Source organism: Micropterus dolomieu, linkage group LG03, assembly GCF_021292245.1.
Source record: "Micropterus dolomieu isolate WLL.071019.BEF.003 ecotype Adirondacks linkage group LG03, ASM2129224v1, whole genome shotgun sequence".
Classification (NCBI taxonomy): domain Eukaryota; kingdom Metazoa; phylum Chordata; class Actinopteri; order Centrarchiformes; family Centrarchidae; genus Micropterus; species Micropterus dolomieu.
In genome coordinates, this window is record NC_060152.1 from 9,895,479 (window position 1) to 9,915,624 (window position 20,146).

At 38.7% G+C, this 20,146-nt stretch overlaps 4 protein-coding genes across 5 annotated transcripts in view; 3 read left to right on the forward strand and 1 right to left on the reverse strand.

Annotated features, from left to right (window-relative positions):
* The window catches only part of rhbdl2 (rhomboid, veinlet-like 2 (Drosophila)), a 10,258-nt gene extending 6,415 nt beyond the window's left edge, over positions 1-3,843 (forward strand). For both annotated transcript variants that reach the window (XM_046046110.1, XM_046046109.1), the window contains exons 4-8: positions 890-1,002; positions 1,246-1,346; positions 1,762-1,822; positions 1,923-1,984; positions 2,634-3,843. In XM_046046110.1, the coding sequence (XP_045902066.1) occupies positions 890-1,002; positions 1,246-1,346; positions 1,762-1,822; positions 1,923-1,984; positions 2,634-2,813 (517 nt within the window). In that variant the 3' untranslated portion in view covers positions 2,814-3,843. The remainder of the gene's footprint in view (positions 1-889; positions 1,003-1,245; positions 1,347-1,761; positions 1,823-1,922; positions 1,985-2,633) is intronic.
* A 1,834-nt stretch (positions 3,844-5,677) lies between these two features.
* gja9a (gap junction protein alpha 9a) lies at positions 5,678-7,791 on the forward strand. The gene is made up of 2 exons (XM_046044655.1): positions 5,678-5,730; positions 6,294-7,791. The coding sequence occupies exons 1-2, from the start codon at positions 5,678-5,680 to the stop codon at positions 7,789-7,791; spliced, it is 1,551 nt and encodes a 516-aa protein (XP_045900611.1).
* An 861-nt stretch (positions 7,792-8,652) lies between these two features.
* LOC123968134 (c-Myc-binding protein-like) lies at positions 8,653-11,782 on the reverse strand. The gene is made up of 5 exons (XM_046044657.1): positions 11,590-11,782; positions 11,035-11,107; positions 10,586-10,634; positions 10,254-10,383; positions 8,653-9,182 (listed from the first exon to the last, which is right to left on the reverse strand). The coding sequence occupies exons 1-5, from the start codon at positions 11,602-11,604 to the stop codon at positions 9,135-9,137; spliced, it is 315 nt and encodes a 104-aa protein (XP_045900613.1). The 5' UTR covers positions 11,605-11,782; the 3' UTR covers positions 8,653-9,134.
* Positions 11,783-12,715: 933 nt separating this feature from the next.
* The window catches only part of rragca (Ras-related GTP binding Ca), a 13,170-nt gene continuing 5,739 nt past the window's right edge, over positions 12,716-20,146 (forward strand). The window contains exons 1-3 of the mRNA XM_046044656.1: positions 12,716-13,091; positions 15,494-15,697; positions 16,728-16,927. Of these exons, the coding sequence (XP_045900612.1) occupies positions 12,909-13,091; positions 15,494-15,697; positions 16,728-16,927 (587 nt within the window). The 5' untranslated portion in view covers positions 12,716-12,908. The remainder of the gene's footprint in view (positions 13,092-15,493; positions 15,698-16,727; positions 16,928-20,146) is intronic.

Below are 20,146 nucleotides of genomic sequence, written 5' to 3' on the forward strand. Positions count from 1 at the left end.
GTGTTCACTAAAAAACATAAAAACCTATAATTGTTTGTGTGGTATTAGTTTAAGCAGACTGTGTTTGACTATTGTTGTGACTTAGATGAAGATCAGGTCACATTTTATGACCAATTTATGCAGAAATCCAGGTAATTCCAAAGGGTTCACATACTTTTTCCACCCTGCGCTGTGAATGTTTACACGGGGTGTTCACTAAAAAACATAAAAACCTATAATTGTTTGTGTGGTATTAGTTTAAGCAGACTGTGTTTGACTATTGTTGTGACTTAGATGAAGATCAGGTCACATTTTATGACCAATTTATGCAGAAATCCAGGTAATTCCAAAGGGTTCACATACTTTTTCCACCCTGCGCTGTGAATGTTTACACGGGGTGTTCAATAAAAAACATAAAAACCTATAATTGTTTGTGTGGTATTAGTTTAAGCTCACAGTGTTTGTCTATTGTTGTGTTTTAGACGAGAAATACTTATTAGTGCACCAAATGTCATTTAATCTGCAGCTGAAATGGTCTCCAACAAAAACACTGTTTAAAAAAACATTTATTAAACTCTGCAACACCCAGTTGTTTTAGAACATTACTGAGCTGTTTTTAAAAGTTGGGATGGGATTATATATTAAAGATGAGAGGGATTTGGAGTAAGTGCCACAGAAAGAGTAGGGAAGTGTTGATACATTGGTGATTGCATTTACAATAACAAAACTAGAAAAACACCAGTCTTACCTTTTTAACACCTACATTGTTTTTTAAATGATGCATCAAAATGAATCACCACCTGATCTTTACTGCAGGGCTACAGGTGTGTTATTTTGTCCATCCGCTGTGTATTTGTATGCTAGCTCAACATGCTCAAGTATATTCTGCTTATTCCTCTGTCCTCATCAGTGTGCAGCACATCTTGGGCAACCTGGTGATGCAGCTACTGCTGGGCATCCCACTGGAACTGGTCCATAAAGGATTTGAAGTGGGAATGGTTTACCTCTCGGGCGTCCTGGCAGGTGAGCACACCCCACTCCCACTCCACCCACAAGATACGTGTAGCACAGCTAGCTGTATCGTTACAAGAGCAGCTTTCAAACTCCTAAGCTAGCTGGACTCAGTCACTGTTTGTGAATACTATATGCACCCAGACATCTATCATTAACTATTCTTGAAGTTGGTTTTCCCTGTTTGTGTTCAAGTGAGTCCTGGCTGTAAGAAATGCCGCTGATTGTAGAACTGATCATTTCTGTTTCCCTCAGGCTCTTTGGCCAGCTCCATATTTGATCCTCTCAGTGCTTTGGTGGGAGCATCCGGGGGTGTTTATGCTCTAATGGGTGGCTATTTTATGAACGCAGTGGTGGTAAGTTTACATAGAGTTTAACAGAAAGTTGTGAACAGCAGCTGATGTTGTGTTTCAGTCTAAAGAGTTTAACTTATCTTATTTTACGTACTACAACTATGACTATGTTACTTTGACATTGTCAACATGTCTAAGGTTAGCAGATAGCATAGTGTGTGTACAATACCAGTTTACTCACATTTTCTCAATAAACGTTCTATTAATGGTTTGGAATATAATTTTAAGGGAACATTTATGTTACTGAACTACTGAGCACACCCCTTAGTATTTTTATATTCAAGTATATAAATTGTGCTATTTCTGCTTTGTGAAGCAGGTCTTTGCTAAGTTTTCAGACTTATTATTGTCTTACGCACTCGTAAATTTAAAATTAACATAATTCTTTAAAGCTGTTGACCCTTATTTCAATTCACAGAATTTCCGAGAGATGCTTCCTCTTCTGGGAGTGTTTCGTATCCTTGCCATAGTGTTGATTGGTATGTTCTCCTGTGTGTTTTCAACCTATTTTGCTTTTTTTCTAACTGCTGTGATCATACCTAATTTTTTTTTAAATTTGATACTGTTTTCTTTCTACAGTTGGCACAGATTTTGGATTTGCCTTCTACAGAAGATTTGTCAGTGATGAGGCTGGTTTGAAGGTATGATTTTCCTTCTGCTGTACAGCAGAGGACTTTATTAGAAAAACAAACAAAGGGTCTTGCTAAACCTTTTCTGATAAAGAAAGAACCTCAAAAGCGATCCACCTAATCTAGCTAACCTCCCCCAAGCCGACGGTGTTTAGTGATGGTTGTAATTTGCTTGTGGCTACAGACAGGATCAGCAGGTCTTGTTGGGACTTGATGGGATTATTCATGCAAATAGCTATCTCTCTGTATGGGCATGTATAAATGGACAAAAACTGTAAACTGACTTTCCACACAAACCAGATCCTTTTTTAATCACTAATCAACATTGAGAAATGGTGACTATTGCCCTTTGACTCCAAAGTTTCCATTTTGAGGGACAACAGCTGAAAGTATACATTATCTTCCTCCTGTTTGACAAAGCTTGTTTGTCTTTCCAACTGATCACTAGAATACAGTTTCCTTAGTCCCTCCCCCACTTTGCTATCTCCCTTCTTTTTTGCCTCCTCTTAGTTTCTTTTGGCTTTTAAACTGGTCCTGCAAGTTTTTGGGGTGTTTGCTACATTTCAGTGATGTTGGATGACAGTAGTTGAGGTCTGTGTTCAGTTTATCTTGGTTAATTAGGCCTAATTCTGAAACCTGACATCACCTTCTGTCCTCCTAGGTGTCCTTTGTGGCTCATTTTGGTGGGATTGTGGCCGGAATGACCGTCGGCTACGTCTTCTTCAGCGCTTACAACAGCAAGCTACTCCACGACCCACGTTTCTGGCTGTGTATAGTGGGCTATATAGCCTTTGTGATCTTTGCCGCACTCTTCAACATCTTCCTGTCCCCAGCACCATAGGACAATAAAGCTGCACTCACCAACCTTTTTTAAAAGTTAACACTAAAAGCCTTAATGTCACACTCAGGAAACAGTTTTTTGACTGATGTGTTTCACAGCAAAGCTGCTTTTCAGGGACTTTGTGAATGTGTTGCACAAGGATTTTAAAAAACAATAATTTTTAGAGCTGAATTTGTGCGTTCAAATGGAATGGTGCCTCATGCTGTTTATGTGTAGCATTGCAGAAGGCATATTTTACATTTTACATCTTTTGTTGAGGAAATGCTTTTTAAAATACAAATAATTAAGAATTAAATATTCTCTGAACCCCTAATGTACTGTCAATATTTTTCTTATTCTAGATATGATCTTTGCTGTGAGTATTTTGTTAGTTTTTATATGTTTTTGTATTTTCTATTTTGTATTGATAATCAGAAAATGAACATACTGGTCCTGATTCATGTAATTTTTCTTTGTCATTTCTTCTTAGGAATTTAATTTAATCATTTTATGCTCCTCTATGCTGTCACAAATATTCTGTTGAATCATCATGGACTTTCAGTATTCATAAAACGTGCCTTAAACATGGGGAATTCCCTCACTGTAGCAAACACAAATTTGATGAAGACATGTTGATTGACTGTGTGACAGCACTAACAAGAATAAGTTGCCCCTTCCTTTTGTAAGCGGAAGAGTTTATCATCATGCCTTGGCCTAAGGCCACGCTATTGTTTTAGTCACATTCTGTTGACAGGACATTGCTTATTACATTTTGAGTTGCAAAACTGTTGATGCATTTTTCTGTCATACTTATTGTGTTTTAACCTTGTAAACACATAACTTTGGCTCTGGTGAACATCCAGCTTTTGGAAACACCATTGTTTTACACCTGGTGTCAGAAGGTAATTCACAAATAGGTCTTATTTTTGAAAGAGAACTTCATTTATCTAGGATTACAGGAAAACTATGACCAAAGACCTCCTACACTTGGTTTCGTATTTCCACAGCTCAATATTTAATGTATTTTTAATAAACCTTGATGTTTTTTTAATGTTTCATTGTTTGTATACAGCAGTCTGCTGTTTGATGCTGCAGAGACTGCTTTTGCTCTTTTACAGTATGTGGAAAATCCCATAGTTTCCAAACTGAGCTCAAGAGAGATCAATATAGATCAATATAACTTAGGGCATCAGTATTCAATTATGATGAACTTTTCTTCAACTCTGAAACAGTGGGAAATGGGATGTTGCCTTATGTAGAACAGCAGTCGAAAATCGGATATGTGTTATTTCCTATTAAAGAGTTAATGAGGATCTTACTTTGAAATACTGAAAATAATACTGTGGTTTCTCTGAATTTGGTTTGGTTTGGCCCAAAGGTCCTAAAGACAACAGATACATTAGCTTCAACTGGTGAACATCTTACAATTCAGAAAAAGTTGCAGTTTATTCAAATTAAAGTGATGATCTTATAAAATACCTTAATTAATTATTTTAGACCTAAATACTGGACTTTTGCTTTTACCACCATGGAAGTTAGAACTGAAGTGAATTGTAGAGATCCTCTCCAGTGATGTTATAAGACAAATGAACATGAACACTTTAAGTTTAAAACAACGATTTGTGTTGATAGTAAGCCGGACAATGCACTGAGCTGAAGTACAAGTCAAAATTGATTACTGTGATTGGAAGAAAAACAAGGGGAAATAGCACAGAGTTTCCCAATATGTTACCCCAGTGTGACCCACTGTACCCCTAATGTGTTTGTACCAGACTGATCTGAATCAATCCTGCTCTGCTGGGTTGGTAATGAGAGATTCGAGGTCAGAGGGGTAAGTTCAGTTTATGATAACTTCGTACTCACAGACGAGAACACTAAGCTGGTGGGTTGAGTCTTGTCAACACACACATTAGGCCAGTTCAGGGGTGTGGTTTGCTTTTTCCTATTGATAACAAATATCCCAACTCACACACACTAGATAGTCTGTCTTGCTCTGTAAAGCCAAATAACAATTTGAGAATTAATAAACATTTCACATTGTGGGTGTGAAGCTGTAACATCATGACTGACCTCAGTCAGATAACAAGCATATTTATCACACAAAGACATTTAAAAGTATTTAGAATTGGACGGTGTGAATCTAGCGAACAGCAGAAGCCAAGCACATTAAATGATTGTGATAGATTTCTTGTAAATGTGATAAAATAATATTTCAAGTACATGAGAACTTAACATCCAGACAGGAGCAGCAGAGTATGAAATCGGACATGATGACTCATTGATTATTTCACTATAGTAGCAAACTATTGATTGTACAAAGCCTGTGTGGATAACTGACTGGTATTGATAATGTGGGGATTCCAGCCACGGTGTTGATTCTCTGTGTTGTTTGTATATACGGAGCAAACAGACTTGAACAATTGAGTGCTAATAAATCCTAAGCATGTAGTATGGACTTGCAAAGCACCTATTTAGAAACTGCTTGGTTATTTACACCCACACCAAATGTGCACACCCAAATAAATCACAAATATGTGGTCAGTGAGGTACCATCTCTGCTGTTGAACGCATGCAGCATTTCTGTTTGGAAAGGTAAAAAAATACAAAAAAAGGCCTCACCTGAAAAGACTGAGGTCATTATCTATGTTACAACTGGTTCCAACCCCATCACTGTGGGGGCATGATCTAAATACATCAGTGAAGCTGTTGGTATTGACTATTTCTGGCCAAAGTAGTGTTGGCAACCGTCCCTGAGCAGCTCGGTTGTTCCCACTTTGTTTTTGGCAACACTGGGGCATAGGCGGGTCACTGGAATTTGGGTGATACGCAGGAACTCATGTGGAGGGCACTAACGATTTTTTAAATCTTTTTGGTGATTTGGCTGCATGACCCGAGGAGATTTAAGTCAACACCAGCAGTCTGTCCATGCTGCTGCAAGGTAAATGGAAACGGCGAGTGCACAGAGCTCTGCTCTGAGTTTATATAATGACACTGCTGAGAGGAATGGTTTTATTAAAACAAAACTGGATAGCTGACATGCCAAGGGAATGTTTTACTTGATATACAAGTCCTTTTTGGAGAATTTTGATCTTTTGAATTTTTGATCTTTTTGCAAATATGTGACGCTGTTCATTTTTACTTCACTTTTTGCTACTAGTTAATGTTTCATTTTTCTTCTTCAGAGGTACTGCAAATTTTTAATTCTTCCATTGTTACTGGAAAATTTAAATGATTATTTTCACAAACAAATCTGTCTGGGGTTTTTGGTGGTTTACAGCTAATTTTGCTCTTGTATACTTTGTTCATTTTAACCTGAAAAGGTCTTTACATTTTCAATATGCCTTTCCTGTCTGTCTTAAAATCTTATTTCCTGAAGGTTGTACTGTATCTCTTGTTCCTATATGTTCATTATACTACCTTTATAGATACTAATTTTTAACAGTTTCAGAAGATTTTCTTCCCTAATTATTTCATCTCTCTCTGTCACTGACTTTCTGTAAGTCACAATGGCAGAGTGAAGATGGGGGACTGGAACTTCCTTGGGGGGATTTTGGAGGAGGTTCATATCCATTCCACTATGGTAGGCAAGATCTGGCTCACCATCCTGTTCATCTTCCGTATGCTGGTCCTCGGGGTGGCAGCTGAGGACGTATGGAACGATGAGCAGGCTGACTTCATATGCAACACTGAGCAGCCTGGATGCAGGAACGTGTGCTACGATCTGGCTTTCCCCATCTCCCTCATCCGCTACTGGGTGCTGCAGGTCATTTTTGTGTCTTCTCCCTCACTGGTTTACATGGGCCACGCTCTCTACAGGCTGCGGGCCCTGGAGAAGGAGCGGCAGAAGAAGAAGGTACTGCTGCGGAGGGAGCTGGAGTTGGTGGATGTGGAGTTGGCAGAAGCCAGGAAGAGGATCGAGCGGGAAATGAAACAGCTTGATCAGGGGAAGCTTAATAAAGCTCCTCTGAGGGGTTCCCTGCTGCGTACCTACGTGGCTCACATTGTCACCCGCTCTGTCGTTGAAGTGGCCTTCATGACAGGCCAGTACCTCCTTTATGGCTTTCACCTCTACCCACTCTTCAAGTGTGAACGGGATCCTTGTCCCAATTCTGTAGATTGTTATGTTTCCAGACCAACAGAGAAAAGTGTCTTCATGGTGTTCATGCAATGCATTGCTGGAATTTCCCTCTTCCTAAACATCTTGGAGATCATGCATCTTAGTTACAAGAAGATCAAAGAGGGCATCTTGGACTTGTACCCTCACTTGAGAGACGAGAGAGATGAACTTGATGACTACTCTGTGAAGTGTAAAAAAGAATCTGTTGTGCAAATATGTGCTGCCCGAAGGGTAACAATTGCCTCTGCACCTGGTGACTACAACCTCTTGACGGAGAAGGCACAGGGCATTTATCCAAGCCTTATCAAACCTTCAACTTTTCAACCCCAGGGTGAGCTGGCCAATCAGCAGGATTTGGAGGATTCCAGATGTGCAGCTCAAAGACCCCCAGATTATAACTACACCTTGACTACCAAGGAGCCCTGCTCTCCGTGCTGTGACTCCCCGATTAATCCAACGCAGGAGGCTGAGGACTTTTTGCATTTCCCCTCACACAGTAAGGAGGAGAACAGCAGTAGAAGAGATAGCCTAGACTCTCCAAAATGCCAACATAGGGCAGCTCACACTTCCTCCTTCCCCACGCTGCCAGTCAGTGCATCGAAGAGGCCATGGAAGGCTCATAGCTCTTTCATTTGCTCCACTGTGTTGGAGGGTAAAAGCTCTGACACAGATTCATATGGGGTTGCAAAAGCCAGTAGTGGACCTCCCTCTCCAACACAGTCAAAATTAGACACCAGCCATCAAAGCCGGCCCTCCACCCCTGAGTCACTGGAGGACTCCAGCTCAGGATCCATGTACAATTCCAGACCACCTTCTTCCAACTGCAAAACATCGATGGCAAGCAATACAAGCAGCAGACGAGCGTCAGACCTGCAAATCTAAACTTCAAAACAAACTGGGCCTTATTTGCATTATCGCCAATCCATGTTCCTGGTATATTCACCATTTGGATTTAACAGTCCTCTAATCTGCCTTCTAACTGGTGAGCGTTTGCTAATATTTTGTTTAATCTGTGCTTTTATTTTAAATGCATTTCAACCAATGCAATTGACATTTATAATTTCCTTTGGGTGACATAATAAAATATGAAACAACAGAACTGTGTACTGTATCTTTATATATTTTTGTGTTTGCTTTTGGAATAAAGCGTGTTTTCTATTGTGTCAAACTGTATGGATTACTACAAAATTAGTTAACATGTGGGCAAACAGCTGCATCATACATCTTGATGGTCTAGTCCAAGATTAGACAGGCCCCCACTGAGCCAAATATAGATGAGCTGTAACAAGTGCTGTTTTTCAGTTAGTCACGTCTAAAATGGAGAAGAGATAATGAGTTGACCTGAACAGATTTAGGAAAACGTGCTACCATTGGTTGCGTTTTAATCCACAATGATAAAAATCTGTTATGTCTCATGTCAGTTTCCTGTGCATATCAATAAGATGCCAACAACCCTCCGCTATCCTCACCAACAACAGTACTGTTGGATTACGTTCCTGCTTGATAGTTTCTGTTTGTCCCTGAAGGAACAGCTGCAAATTATTATTAAATCCTGGTCCCTAAGGTCTGCATTTCACTCTGCATTAGTGTTGTACCTGGTTTGTGTCTTATGGGGATTTTGTTAATATGTCATCATTGCACATGTAGAATACTGACTTATGCAATATTGATGTAGACATTAACAAAATTGATATTCCAACAAAAGCCTGATTGATACAGATTAGAAATTAGTTCAACAATAACTTAATTACAAGACTGTGCTTTATTTTACCAGCTACTTACATTTTAAAGCTTTTTACTGAAAATTGTTCACTTACACCAGACCTTTGGAAATAAAGGATTAAGTGCTGTCATGCACTGTTTATAACAATGCCAGAAAAATACAATAATCAGCAGTATAATCAGAGATGTGTTATATTCTAACATAGACCCCTCAAGAAAAGTCCCATGTCTTAAGAACTGGCATGTCTAGTCACATAGGAGGGTATGTTCTATTGTAAAGCTATACTTAAGACTGAAATAACAACTTATATATATATACACACACATACATGTACAGATTAAGTTAGATTCTAAGAAACAAATTAGAAACTAAAATAAAAAAAAAACCAGCACAGCTACATAACAATTCTTGGCTTTCACTTTTACGGTGTCGTCTTGTCTTTTAATTCAAAAGTGACAATTTAAACAAAAAATACATTCCTCAAACCAAAGCTTTGCTGAGTCTAGTCAGCTGTGGTCCCATCCTCTGATACAGGTTCATAACGCTGCAGCTACAGAAATGGAGAAGAAAGTACACCCATGTTAGTTTAGTTTATTATCCTTTTGGAGATTCCTTTTGTCTGAGGCAACTGTCGGACAAATACCACAAAGGACATTACAGTACAAGTCAGACATTAATTAGCAGACTGCCCCACAACCTTACCAACGATCAAACATCAAGTACAACAAAATGCCAGTGGCACGACTCTCATGCCATCAAGGATTTGTTTAAACAGAGCTATATTGGAAGATATGATTGATCTTTGAGCACTGGTAGTCCACAACGGCAGTACCCTATATCCTTGTCCTGGTAGCAAAATGTCATATTCGCCATAGAGGATGTGATACGCACACTCAATGAGCAGTGTCATACTGTGTTGTTGTTGACCCCAAATCTTACTAAACAAAATAAACTTAGTTTGTCATGTTTACTACATACAGCGAGCAGTATCAAGTAATAAGACCAAAAGTGAGAATGCTCTCCACAAATTAATGATAGAAAAGTACCAGTATCTGTTAAGTCCACTCCAAAGTGTTTAAGTTTATGCATAAAGTACACTCTCTTGTAAATGACAACGGTGTTTATGACTTCAGTGCAAGACCCAGGCAAGATGAGAGGAAATGGACTCTGTGTTTTACATTGATGATGCTTGGTGCACAAATGCAGTCAAGATGGACTCTGTTTCCCATATGACTGTTTATTGTGAAAAAGAAACTTTCATTCTATCATCTGGTTGCTGCTGTTTACATTCACCCCATGCAAATTCAAAAAATGCGCCGTGGAATATTCGGGGTGTATATATATATATATATATATATATATAAACTGTATTGTTTAATTTTATTTTAAACATTACCGTATTTTAATATAGGCCTACACTTAAATTATATGTTGAATGTGTAGCACAAAGGAACTACAAATTTCGTTTCGTTATGCAGCCTTGTGCTGTATAATGACAAATAAACAACCTTGTATTATACAAGCATAGATCATTTACCATAGCTACCTTGTAGGGCAGCCTTTCCATTAGTTAGGTGCTTTAACCGGTAAATGACACGCATAACTTTTACGATAAGCTTACCCGTGTTTTGAGGTCTTTGTTTTCCTCGGCCAGACATGCACACCTCTGTCTCAAGTCAATCACCTCCTGCTGCAGAGCCTCTGTGTCTGTGGAAGTCAGGCCACCAGCACCGAGGTGCTCCTTGACAAATCTGGAAGGAGTGGGTTAAAGAATCTACAGGAAGCAGTTGCCTCCTTTATTAAGTGAATTCTTAACATTTATCTTTATTATTATGAGTATTATTTGTATATGAGTGACAGGTGGGGCTCAACTCACTACCAACTAAACCAGGAGACAATTTCTACAACCACTCACGGGTTCAGTAGAGTCTGTTTGTGTGTCTAAAAGGATACTCCAGAGCATTGTTGGGCTTTTCTGGTTGTTCATACAAAGCCACTAGAACTGAAATCCAGGAGTGAAAAACAGTTCAGGCAACAGGTATCAACTTCAGTACTTTTTGGATACCAAAACTTTACTGTTGACAGAAAATGGTTTTGTAGATTCTTGACATTGTATTTAATTGGATATTTCCCGAGTCAAGTAATAATTTCGCTAACTTTAGACTGTATTTATTCAGGCAAAGTTATTGTGCTACTACTTTGTATAAAGACACCATTAAAATGCATTAGAGAAGTTTGGCATAATTTTTTCTTTGCTTTGTTAAAAGAAAAAAAAAAAAAGTTTTGTGGAACAACATTTTCAGATGTTCAGTTCTGGATTTACGCTCTTGTGTTGGCATCTTTTAAACATTTTCCTATTACCAACAAAGCAGTGCTTCAATATGTTAATAAATGTGCCATACCACTGGTGAGACTGTCAACTACACCGGCTTTCTCCAAGTATCTCCGAAACTGTTCCCTTTTGGGGTCTGGAGCCTGCAGGAGGAAAAGTCAGGCAACAACTGATTACAAAACTATCAACTGTCAGATCTAGTTCATTAACTAGAGGTTAGACGTTAGAAGTCAAATATCATGGTATAATTTCCACTCACTCGTTGCCTAAGTGCCCTGCTTGTTAGTCCTCTAAGTTAACAGTTAAGGTAAGTTAATTTCAGACATAAAATTATCAAATGATGACCTGAAGCAAAAAATAGACAAACAAAAATCACTCGTTCAAAAATCAGTTTGCAGTTGGTTTGTTGCCTTATTATCTTTTCGGTTCCCTGTTAGGTGTATCCACAAATATTTACAACCTCCATTCAAAACATGAGATGTCACAGGTGGTCAGCCTCCTCACTGATGAACACCTTGTGACCTCCCAGCGTGCTAATATTAGCTTAGCTAGCTTACAGTTACTAGACAAGGAACAGTTTGTACAGAGCATTCGTTAACGGTAAAGCGACAGCAAACACACTTACTCTATAATGTGCCATAGTGATGTAGGCTACAAAGATGATGTTGTTGTTCTTACAGACACAATGTTTTGTGTCCTGCCTGATATTGAAAGCCAGGTACACCCAGCTAAACTCTGGCGGCCGGTCGGAGAAGTTAACTTTCGTTTGTCACCTTCCTTCAAGCAACGCGGCTCTGCTGGGCTGGATGCTGCTTTCAGGTGTTCCTTGAAAAAAAACAACATATCTTCCCCCAAGCATTGACCGGGACAGTCTTTTTTTTAGTACATTGGCTGTTGGTTTTATGCTGAGAGCGTTTGACTCATGGCCTAAGTATTTATAAAAATCGTAATGCCATGGCTACGACTCTTTGGGTCTTGATAGACCCAAAGCTTTAATTAATTTTTATTTTATTTATTATTATATCTTTATTTTACCAGGCTAATTATGTTTCTTGTTTACCATAACGGCTTGGCAGGAGATAAAGGCCTCTTGTAGGGAATGGGTACTGAGATTAAATAAAAACAAATAAAATAATAACAGTCAACAGGGCAACATAAAATTGGTCTTTTAACAAATGACAGGTTATTTTCTTTAATTGAAATGAAAACTTGCACATTATGAAACTCCGTGGAAAGGTCTTACATGTCCCTCTTCTGTCTGTGTATTTTTCCTCTCAGCACACACCGCTGAGCAAAGGGTGAACCGTATTTCGTAAAAATACATTTTAAGGGGTCTTTCTAGAGTTTTAACAATCATTTCCGACATTTTAGAAAGACCTTGAAAGCCTTATTTTTACTGTAGTGGATTTCTGCCGCCATCTGCTGGTAATACTGCAGAACACCACAGCTGTCCACTTTGTTTTAGTTCGTTTTAACAGCCTTCACCAATGTTCACTTTTTTTACACCAAATAATAATGTATGAATTATGTATTATTGATACATTAAAACACAAACGGCTCTAAACGGCTGTGTCCATAGCGTATATTTGCTTTTTATTCGGGTGATAGGTCTCAAAACAAGTCTGAGTACTAGTCAGGTGACAGCGACAAACCTCAGTAGAGTGACAGGCAGGTCGACCAATCATTTATCGCATTTCAATTCAGACAGCAAATCAGAATTAAGAGGTGGACCCAATGGGCGAGTTTTTTTTTCAAGGGAGAGGAAATCCTTAGGAAATGTGTGGGATCACGCTCCGTGTTTCCAAGTAGCCCTGGCATTATTGACAAACTATTTTCATTCTGTGACGGTAGTTTGTGTTGCATACCGATTTTCAGATACAAACACGGGTGTGGAGACCGACAAGTAAGGGGGGGAAGAGGGGAAGCGACAGTCGTTAGGTCAAAATGTCGATTCAGTACGAGGTGGAACAGCTGGCTGACAGCTACGGGGTTGCAGACTCGTTCCCCAAAGATTTCGGTTATGGTGAAGAGGAGGCCGACATCGAGGACAGCCCGGCGCCGTCCGACAGCAAACCGAGAATCCTGCTTATGGGTTTGAGAAGAAGCGGCAAATCATCCATACAGAAGGTAGGAAGAGATGTGAAACTGTTAGCCTTTCGAGGTGAGCGGCGCCTTCCCTAGCTTCACGCAAGTAAATGGGACGTTAGCCAAAATAGCTAACGACTTAGTTTAGCATGTCGCAAGGGACTGTAGCTATCTATCAGCACGTAACATGTCAAGCTACATGAGAGTGGAAGAACTGAAATAAAAATACCTACCACAGCTAATGACTAGTAACCCTTAAGTGTTAGCTAACGTAAGTGTAGCTGTGAATTATTAACCAGGTGTACAGAGACGCTAGGTGCATCTTTACTGATATGTGGACACAAAGCATGTGACTATTTGGTTAACAACTTGTCCAACATGCCAATTATAACTAAGTCCCACCCAGTTGTGAGGCATAGGGCAGGTCTGATGTGCAGCTCTCACATGACAGCAAACCGACCACACCTTCCGTAACACTTTCCTTTTAAATCTGTGCACCAGGCAGGAACAGCACCTGCAGTCTGGCCAGCATCTTCCCCTATGCATTTAATTCATGGCTGGATTAACAAGTTTGGGGGGGGAGCAGCCAATACTCCCAGGGTTTCCCCCAGTAACGTTTTTTAGCCGACGTGGTAAACCACCAAGATCCTGACGCAGCTTGTCTTGTGATCAACATACTTAGTAGGTGAAGGCCCAAAGAAATTCATACAAGCACCTCGGTTTTATATGCCTTCATTATGTATTTCTTAAATCATCTTTATGATATTGGTGGTCTTTTTCTTTTAGGTAAAACAAAACTGCAGATACTAAAATATTTATTACGTTTTTGTTTGTTTGTGGAAATCTGATCTTGACACATTTCATTTGATCTAGACCAGACACATGGTCCCATTACAAGGCATAGCCTAACAAATTTCCAATTAGCCTAGCCAAACCAAAACCACTTAACATGCAGTGAACTTGGGGCTTTTTAGGGCCTCTTGGAGTTGTTGCCCATGTTTCCCTCTTGGTAATCCATCCTTGATTTGATTGCCTTTCCTTTTGCATGATCCAGCTAACTCCTACAGCAAGGTTAGCTGCCTTGATTATATTCCTCAAGTCTACCACTTTCAGACTGGCACTGTGGTTGAATAATAGATGAGATGCAGTTGTGCCTTCTATGATATTTTATTATTTATGTTAACATTCAATGGGGAAGTAGAATCATTCTGGATATAGCATGACTAGCCAGAAGAATATCCTACAGACAATGCCTGAAGACATAAAAGTAAACAATTGCAGTTGTCTGTACTGAAGTGCACATGCACACTTGTACTGTTCTACTATAATCCCCACACCGTCAAGTCTCAGATTAATAGTCTCCTGTAAGCCTCCAGTATGGGCTGAAAACATGTGATTTGGCTTTTTGCTGGTTCATTGGCCTATGTCCTCAGTGGCTCACACACTGATTCAAAATGGCAGCTGTGGAGAGAACATTCCAGTTCCTCCACCATAACCCACTGCAATTTATTTTCTACCTGCTACTGCTTTCAGTAGACCAAGACCCTGATCAACCCATACTTCACTTACAGCTGCAGTCTTAGTGTCTGCTGTTTGAAAGCATGCACCTGAAAAGTGCTGAATATAGAGTGACGTGTGTTGCATCAGAGTGAGTGTGCAATGTTTTGTCTTTATCCATTGTGCTCTGCGTGTGATGTCCGAATTATGTCTTTATGCTTAAATCATAGCATAAACCAGAATACAGTGCTGTTGGGATAATCTCTCCAGTGAAAACATTTATATTCTGATGCATGTAATTTTGCAACATATTGTAAGGCTATTCATTTACAATACATCACTATCTGTGTAACTAGTGAAGAAAACCCTAAAACTCTTATTGAAAAAGTTGTAGTCACGTTATATGTATTTCTATATTTATTTGCTGTATTATTAAATGCTTATGATTGGTAGGCAAATGAGATTAAAGAATATGTAGCAAATATTTAAGTCAGACATTTAATAAAAATGTTAAACAGTTGTTCAATGAACATTAAAGCAAAGCAAAAGTTGAAAAGAGAGTATACACTCTGCTGTGCGGTATGTGTACAAAAAGACAAATGGAGGTTTGTCTAGGTAGGCAAACGAAGCACCCCAAATTCTTGAAATATTTTAAAGGAATTAAATCTCATGAAATCATATTTTTTATTTGTATGAATAATAATACAGCCATGTGCACCATAAAACATGGTAGTGAGGAGGATTTTCAATCCATTAAATTAGTCTCTTGGCTGTCATCGACCCAAGCACCAAAGGTTGTAGTATGGCTGTAGTCAGATGCCAAATGCATGTTAAATTGGCTAAGGTTTTCTGAGTATTATGTTGGTGTGATATCATACTAGCCTTCAGGACTTGGTGTGATTTCAGGACTTTAAAAAACTTAAATATGTATTCAATTATGATTTCAGGTGGTGTTCCACAAAATGTCTCCAAATGAGACCTTGTTCCTGGAGAGTACCAACAAGATCTACAAGGACGACATCTCGAGCAGCTCCTTTGTCAACTTCCAGATTTGGGACTTCCCAGGTCAGGTTGACTTCTTCGACCCCACCTTCGACTATGAAATGATCTTCAGAGGAACCGGGGCTTTGATATTTGTCATTGATGCTCAGGTAAAGAGCTGTAAAACATTGGGTAATTTGACATGGTCATGAACACAGGAAGTGAAGTCAACACTTTTGGTGTTGTTTTACATGCTGTGAACATAAAACAAAACCGTGTCATGTTTCAAATATATTGACTAAAAATACAGATTTTTCCTCTTAGATTCTGGGTACTGGCTGTACATTTTATATTACAAACACAAAATCTGATAAAAGACTGTCTGACATTCACATATATTTGCTACTTGGTGAAACTGCACATATAAAGAAAACAAACTTTTTTTAGTACTCGCTGTTGATGTAAGTTACAGTAGAAGCCCTTTGAGAATGAACTCCGTGATAAACAGCCGGAGCAGCCAGGATAAAAGTCAATTACATGCCATGGCTTTTATGCCAGTGCTATCCCCATGACGTGAAGCGCTTTCAAGAAGTAATCTCAGCGACGATGTTAGCCACTGCTGATCTGATTGCAGCACTTACTTGTACTCAAGGAGGTGCATCAGATTCAATTTGTTGCAGCAGTTGGTCACACAGTGATATCTGGGGAGACTTGTTTTTGTCTTGCTGTTTCAGAAGACAAAGCAGCAGTACATTTCCTCATACCTGTTATCCCACACTTTTTTAATAGGCCATGTCTTGTTTTTCCAGTTTATTTTACTGATTAGCTGTCGCATAGTTTTTGTAATTGCAATTTATCTTTTAAGTATAATCTTAAACTGAACTGAAATATTTAAAATGGGTGTTTTCAGGGTTCATCCTAGCAGAAGATGGTCATATGCACTTTTGAGGTGTATAAATGTTTAATGAAGCTTATTTGTTTTGTTCTCAATAGTTTTAAAGTGACAGTATAACAAATATAAAAGTGATTAATTATTTAGCATTTGTATGCATGAATGCAGAAGATAATTGTGATCTAATGTAAGGACTATAGGCTACTTGAAGTTAAAATTTTTGTAATGCGTTTATGGCCAGTTTTATGTCTCGCTTTTTTATAAAGATGTATTGCATATGTGTATTTCTATGTTACTTTCTACCTCAGGATGATTATGTGGAGGCCCTGGGCAGGCTTCACCTCACTGTGTCGCGGGCCTACCGAGTCAATCCAGAGATCAACTTCGAGGTGTTTATCCATAAAGTGGACGGCCTCTCAGACGATCACAAGATCGAGACCCAGCGAGACATCCATCAGAGAGCCAATGACGATCTGGCAGACGCTAGCTTAGAAAAGCTGCACCTCAGGTACACTTTATTAACACTTTATTATTTTACTTCTATATCTCTAGAAGGCTGAAGAAGAAATTATTTTTTTCCTGCTACCCATGCAATCACAGAGGATGTTGATACAGAGAGTAATTTAAATTCATGGTGTCTCATGCAAGTACGTTGACTCACACCTGTTATCCATATGTGTGCAGTCTACAAAAGTCATGCAAATGGGCCTTTCTCTTTCTCCTAGTAACATATTATGACATTATAAAAGTGGAAAACATATGTCTACATGACTGGGTAAGATGAGACATGCAAAATCTAGGTATTCTTGGGTAGTAAACATGGAACACCTGTTATAAATAATGGCTTAAGTCAATGTGAAAATCAAATTGGCACATTTGACATCAGGGGGTCCTATGTTACTACTCATTTTAGAATACTGCATTAAAACACGCACATGCCCTTACCCCTCTGAAACATCTTGCTCCAGTCTAGGTTGCAAAACTGGTTCTGGTTGTTCTTCCTGTGTTTCGGGATCATGTTTGACTGACCTGCTTTGTTTTGGATCACACTGCCTTGCTTGTCAGGACCAGCCCTACTCTGCTTCTGATTGGCTAGTAGTCCTTACCTAGGTACTGCACATGTGCAACTCCCAACAAAGATCTTATAGAAGTGAGATGCTTCACTCGGTAGCTAAAACGGAGAGTTCAACACAGGGGTGAAAAGAGGTGCTGCAGCAATGTATGACAAAAATATGGTGTTTTTTGAAATTGAAACCATGTAAACCTGTTCTGGTACAACCCCTAGATAAAAATATAGCTGCGAGCAGCAATGATCGGGATACAAGCAAGTCGCGAAAAACGCAACATTTGACATTTTTCAGAAGAGAAGAAAAGACGCAGATGACTTAAGAGATTAAAGAGATGAACTTTGAGATAATTGGGGAAACGCAAACTTCATTTTTACAGCATCACCTTGAGATCAGAGTGTCATTATATGTACCCAGACTACTGGGTGAATTGTTCAACCCACCTGCAACAGGTTGTGTTTAGGAGTTTTAAAGTTTAAGCTGCACAAACACTTTTTAGCAGAGAAAAATTGGAAGAAAGTGTCATGTGGTCCAAATAAAATAGAGAACTTAAACTCACTCTCATCTGAAAACCCCCATTGTCAACAAGTCAGACTCAGTCAGCTGGGGATTTGAACCAGAGTAGGTTCCTAACTGACTGAGCTACTGGTGAGAGGGTGTTACCACACACCTTCTCACAAGTTGAGGTAGTGATGTCACATGTGCCAGACCTGGATAGTTTTGTCAGTTTAAACTTAAAAAGCTTACAACTGTCAAGATGTTGGTGAGAAAATTCTGACAAAAATCACACATCATTTTGCCGGTTTTGGGTGTGTGATCCAAAACTGAGCCTAAAAAAAACTGTTGTGCATACTGTACAAGTTATGACAAGATACTGAATATCACTGTAGACTCACTGTTTGACCGATCCAAAACCCTTTGCAACACTCAGTATCGGCCATCCAGACAATGTCTCTGTTGATTTAGCGTTTGAAGAAAGACTTGTGGAGATATAGATGTTAATTGAATTAGCACATTCTGAAAAATATAGAGTGACTGACTTCAGAATTGACCATAGGTTGCAGTAAGGCAAACATTTCTCACATATCAGTGGATGTGCTGAAAATATTTCAGCTCTCTAGGATGTACGGGAGAGTTTCTCAGATTTTTTGAAGTTAGGAATGAGAAATGTCTAGAAATTTACATTTCTTGTAATAAACCACGCTCACTTTGCACAATCATTACCAAATTTTAAACCACAACTTTAAAGACACTGTCAAAGGGTTATTCTACAATTTGAAACCATTTATCCACAGTACGCTGTGTCCTTTGTGCACCATGTGTCTTCAAAGTTTCAGCTTTTCATGAGATAAGAAAAAAAGGTTAATTTTTAGCTTTCCGATGATGTTTTTTTAAGAATCCATTGGGTTTTAAACAGTTTATTTATCTTAAGAACTCATAAAGGAACACTTAGTCCTTCAGTTCATCTGAAAATCACCAAAATGGTTTTGTTTGGACAGCGATGACTGCATATCACAAAGTCAAATCACCAACCTACATTTGTTAGCTACTGAGTGAATCCTTACTTCATTAGGATAAAGAAAAACTAACAACACATTACAAAAAGCGGGACAGGAGGAGTTTTAACCACAGCCCACATTGTATGGTTACAAAACTTACAGTAAGAATGTTGTTCAAAATTGATCAAAAACGCAGTCGCAGCTTAGATATGACTGAGCTCTCTCAGGTTGGCACAGCAACAGTAATTTGAATTATGGGATTATGGAAGGCTTAGTTTAACAGTGGAAGTGTTGATGTACAACAGCCTGTGCCCTGCATACCTTTGGTGTTACTGTGAGATTCCGCTTTGACCTCCTAAATGAAGAAACCATGACCTATGCTTCACATACCAGAGCTCTCCAAAGGTCTGACGTACTTGTATGATGTAGAGAGAAGGCTGAAGTCCTTACTGTGCAGTAGTTCACACCATTGACTGATGCTCAGTCAAAATAATACGTTTTGGCTCAGGAGATGTCTGATTACTAATTGAGTCATCAATAAATTAATCCATAATGTGAAAGAATAACCGATTAATTTATGGAAAGACAGTTGGTTGGGAACAATTTTGATATTCGATATAATCACTCAAGTTTTTTTTTTTTTTTTTTTTTTTATCTATTCAAAATGCCAAAAATTTATTGGTTACAGCTTCTCAAATGTGAGAAGTGTATTATTTTCTGATTTATCATTGTAAATAATATATTTTGGGGTTTTTAATTGTTGATCAGACAAAACCAACAATACCATGTTTATTTGGGCAAACTTTTTTTTGTTTTACAGTTTTATGACTAAATGATTTTAAAAATTAATCAATAGATTACGTGATAATTAAAATAATGTTTTTTTGCAGCCCTAATCAAAAAATATGAGTAGAAACTGTAAATGTGTTTTGTACAACATTAAACAGGCTGTCCTGGCTGAACCTGGTCAGCTCTGCAGCAGCTTTACTGTTGATGTTTGGCTGTGTTGGCACATGCTGCACTGTGTTTTATGTGGGGTGAGATTGTTGTTTATTTCAGTTAGACAGCCAGAGCGGTCGGTCCTGGATATATGGTGGCGCTGAGAAGCCTTTTTTTTTTTTTTTTTTTTTTTTTTTTTTTTTTTTTTTTTTTTTTTTTTTT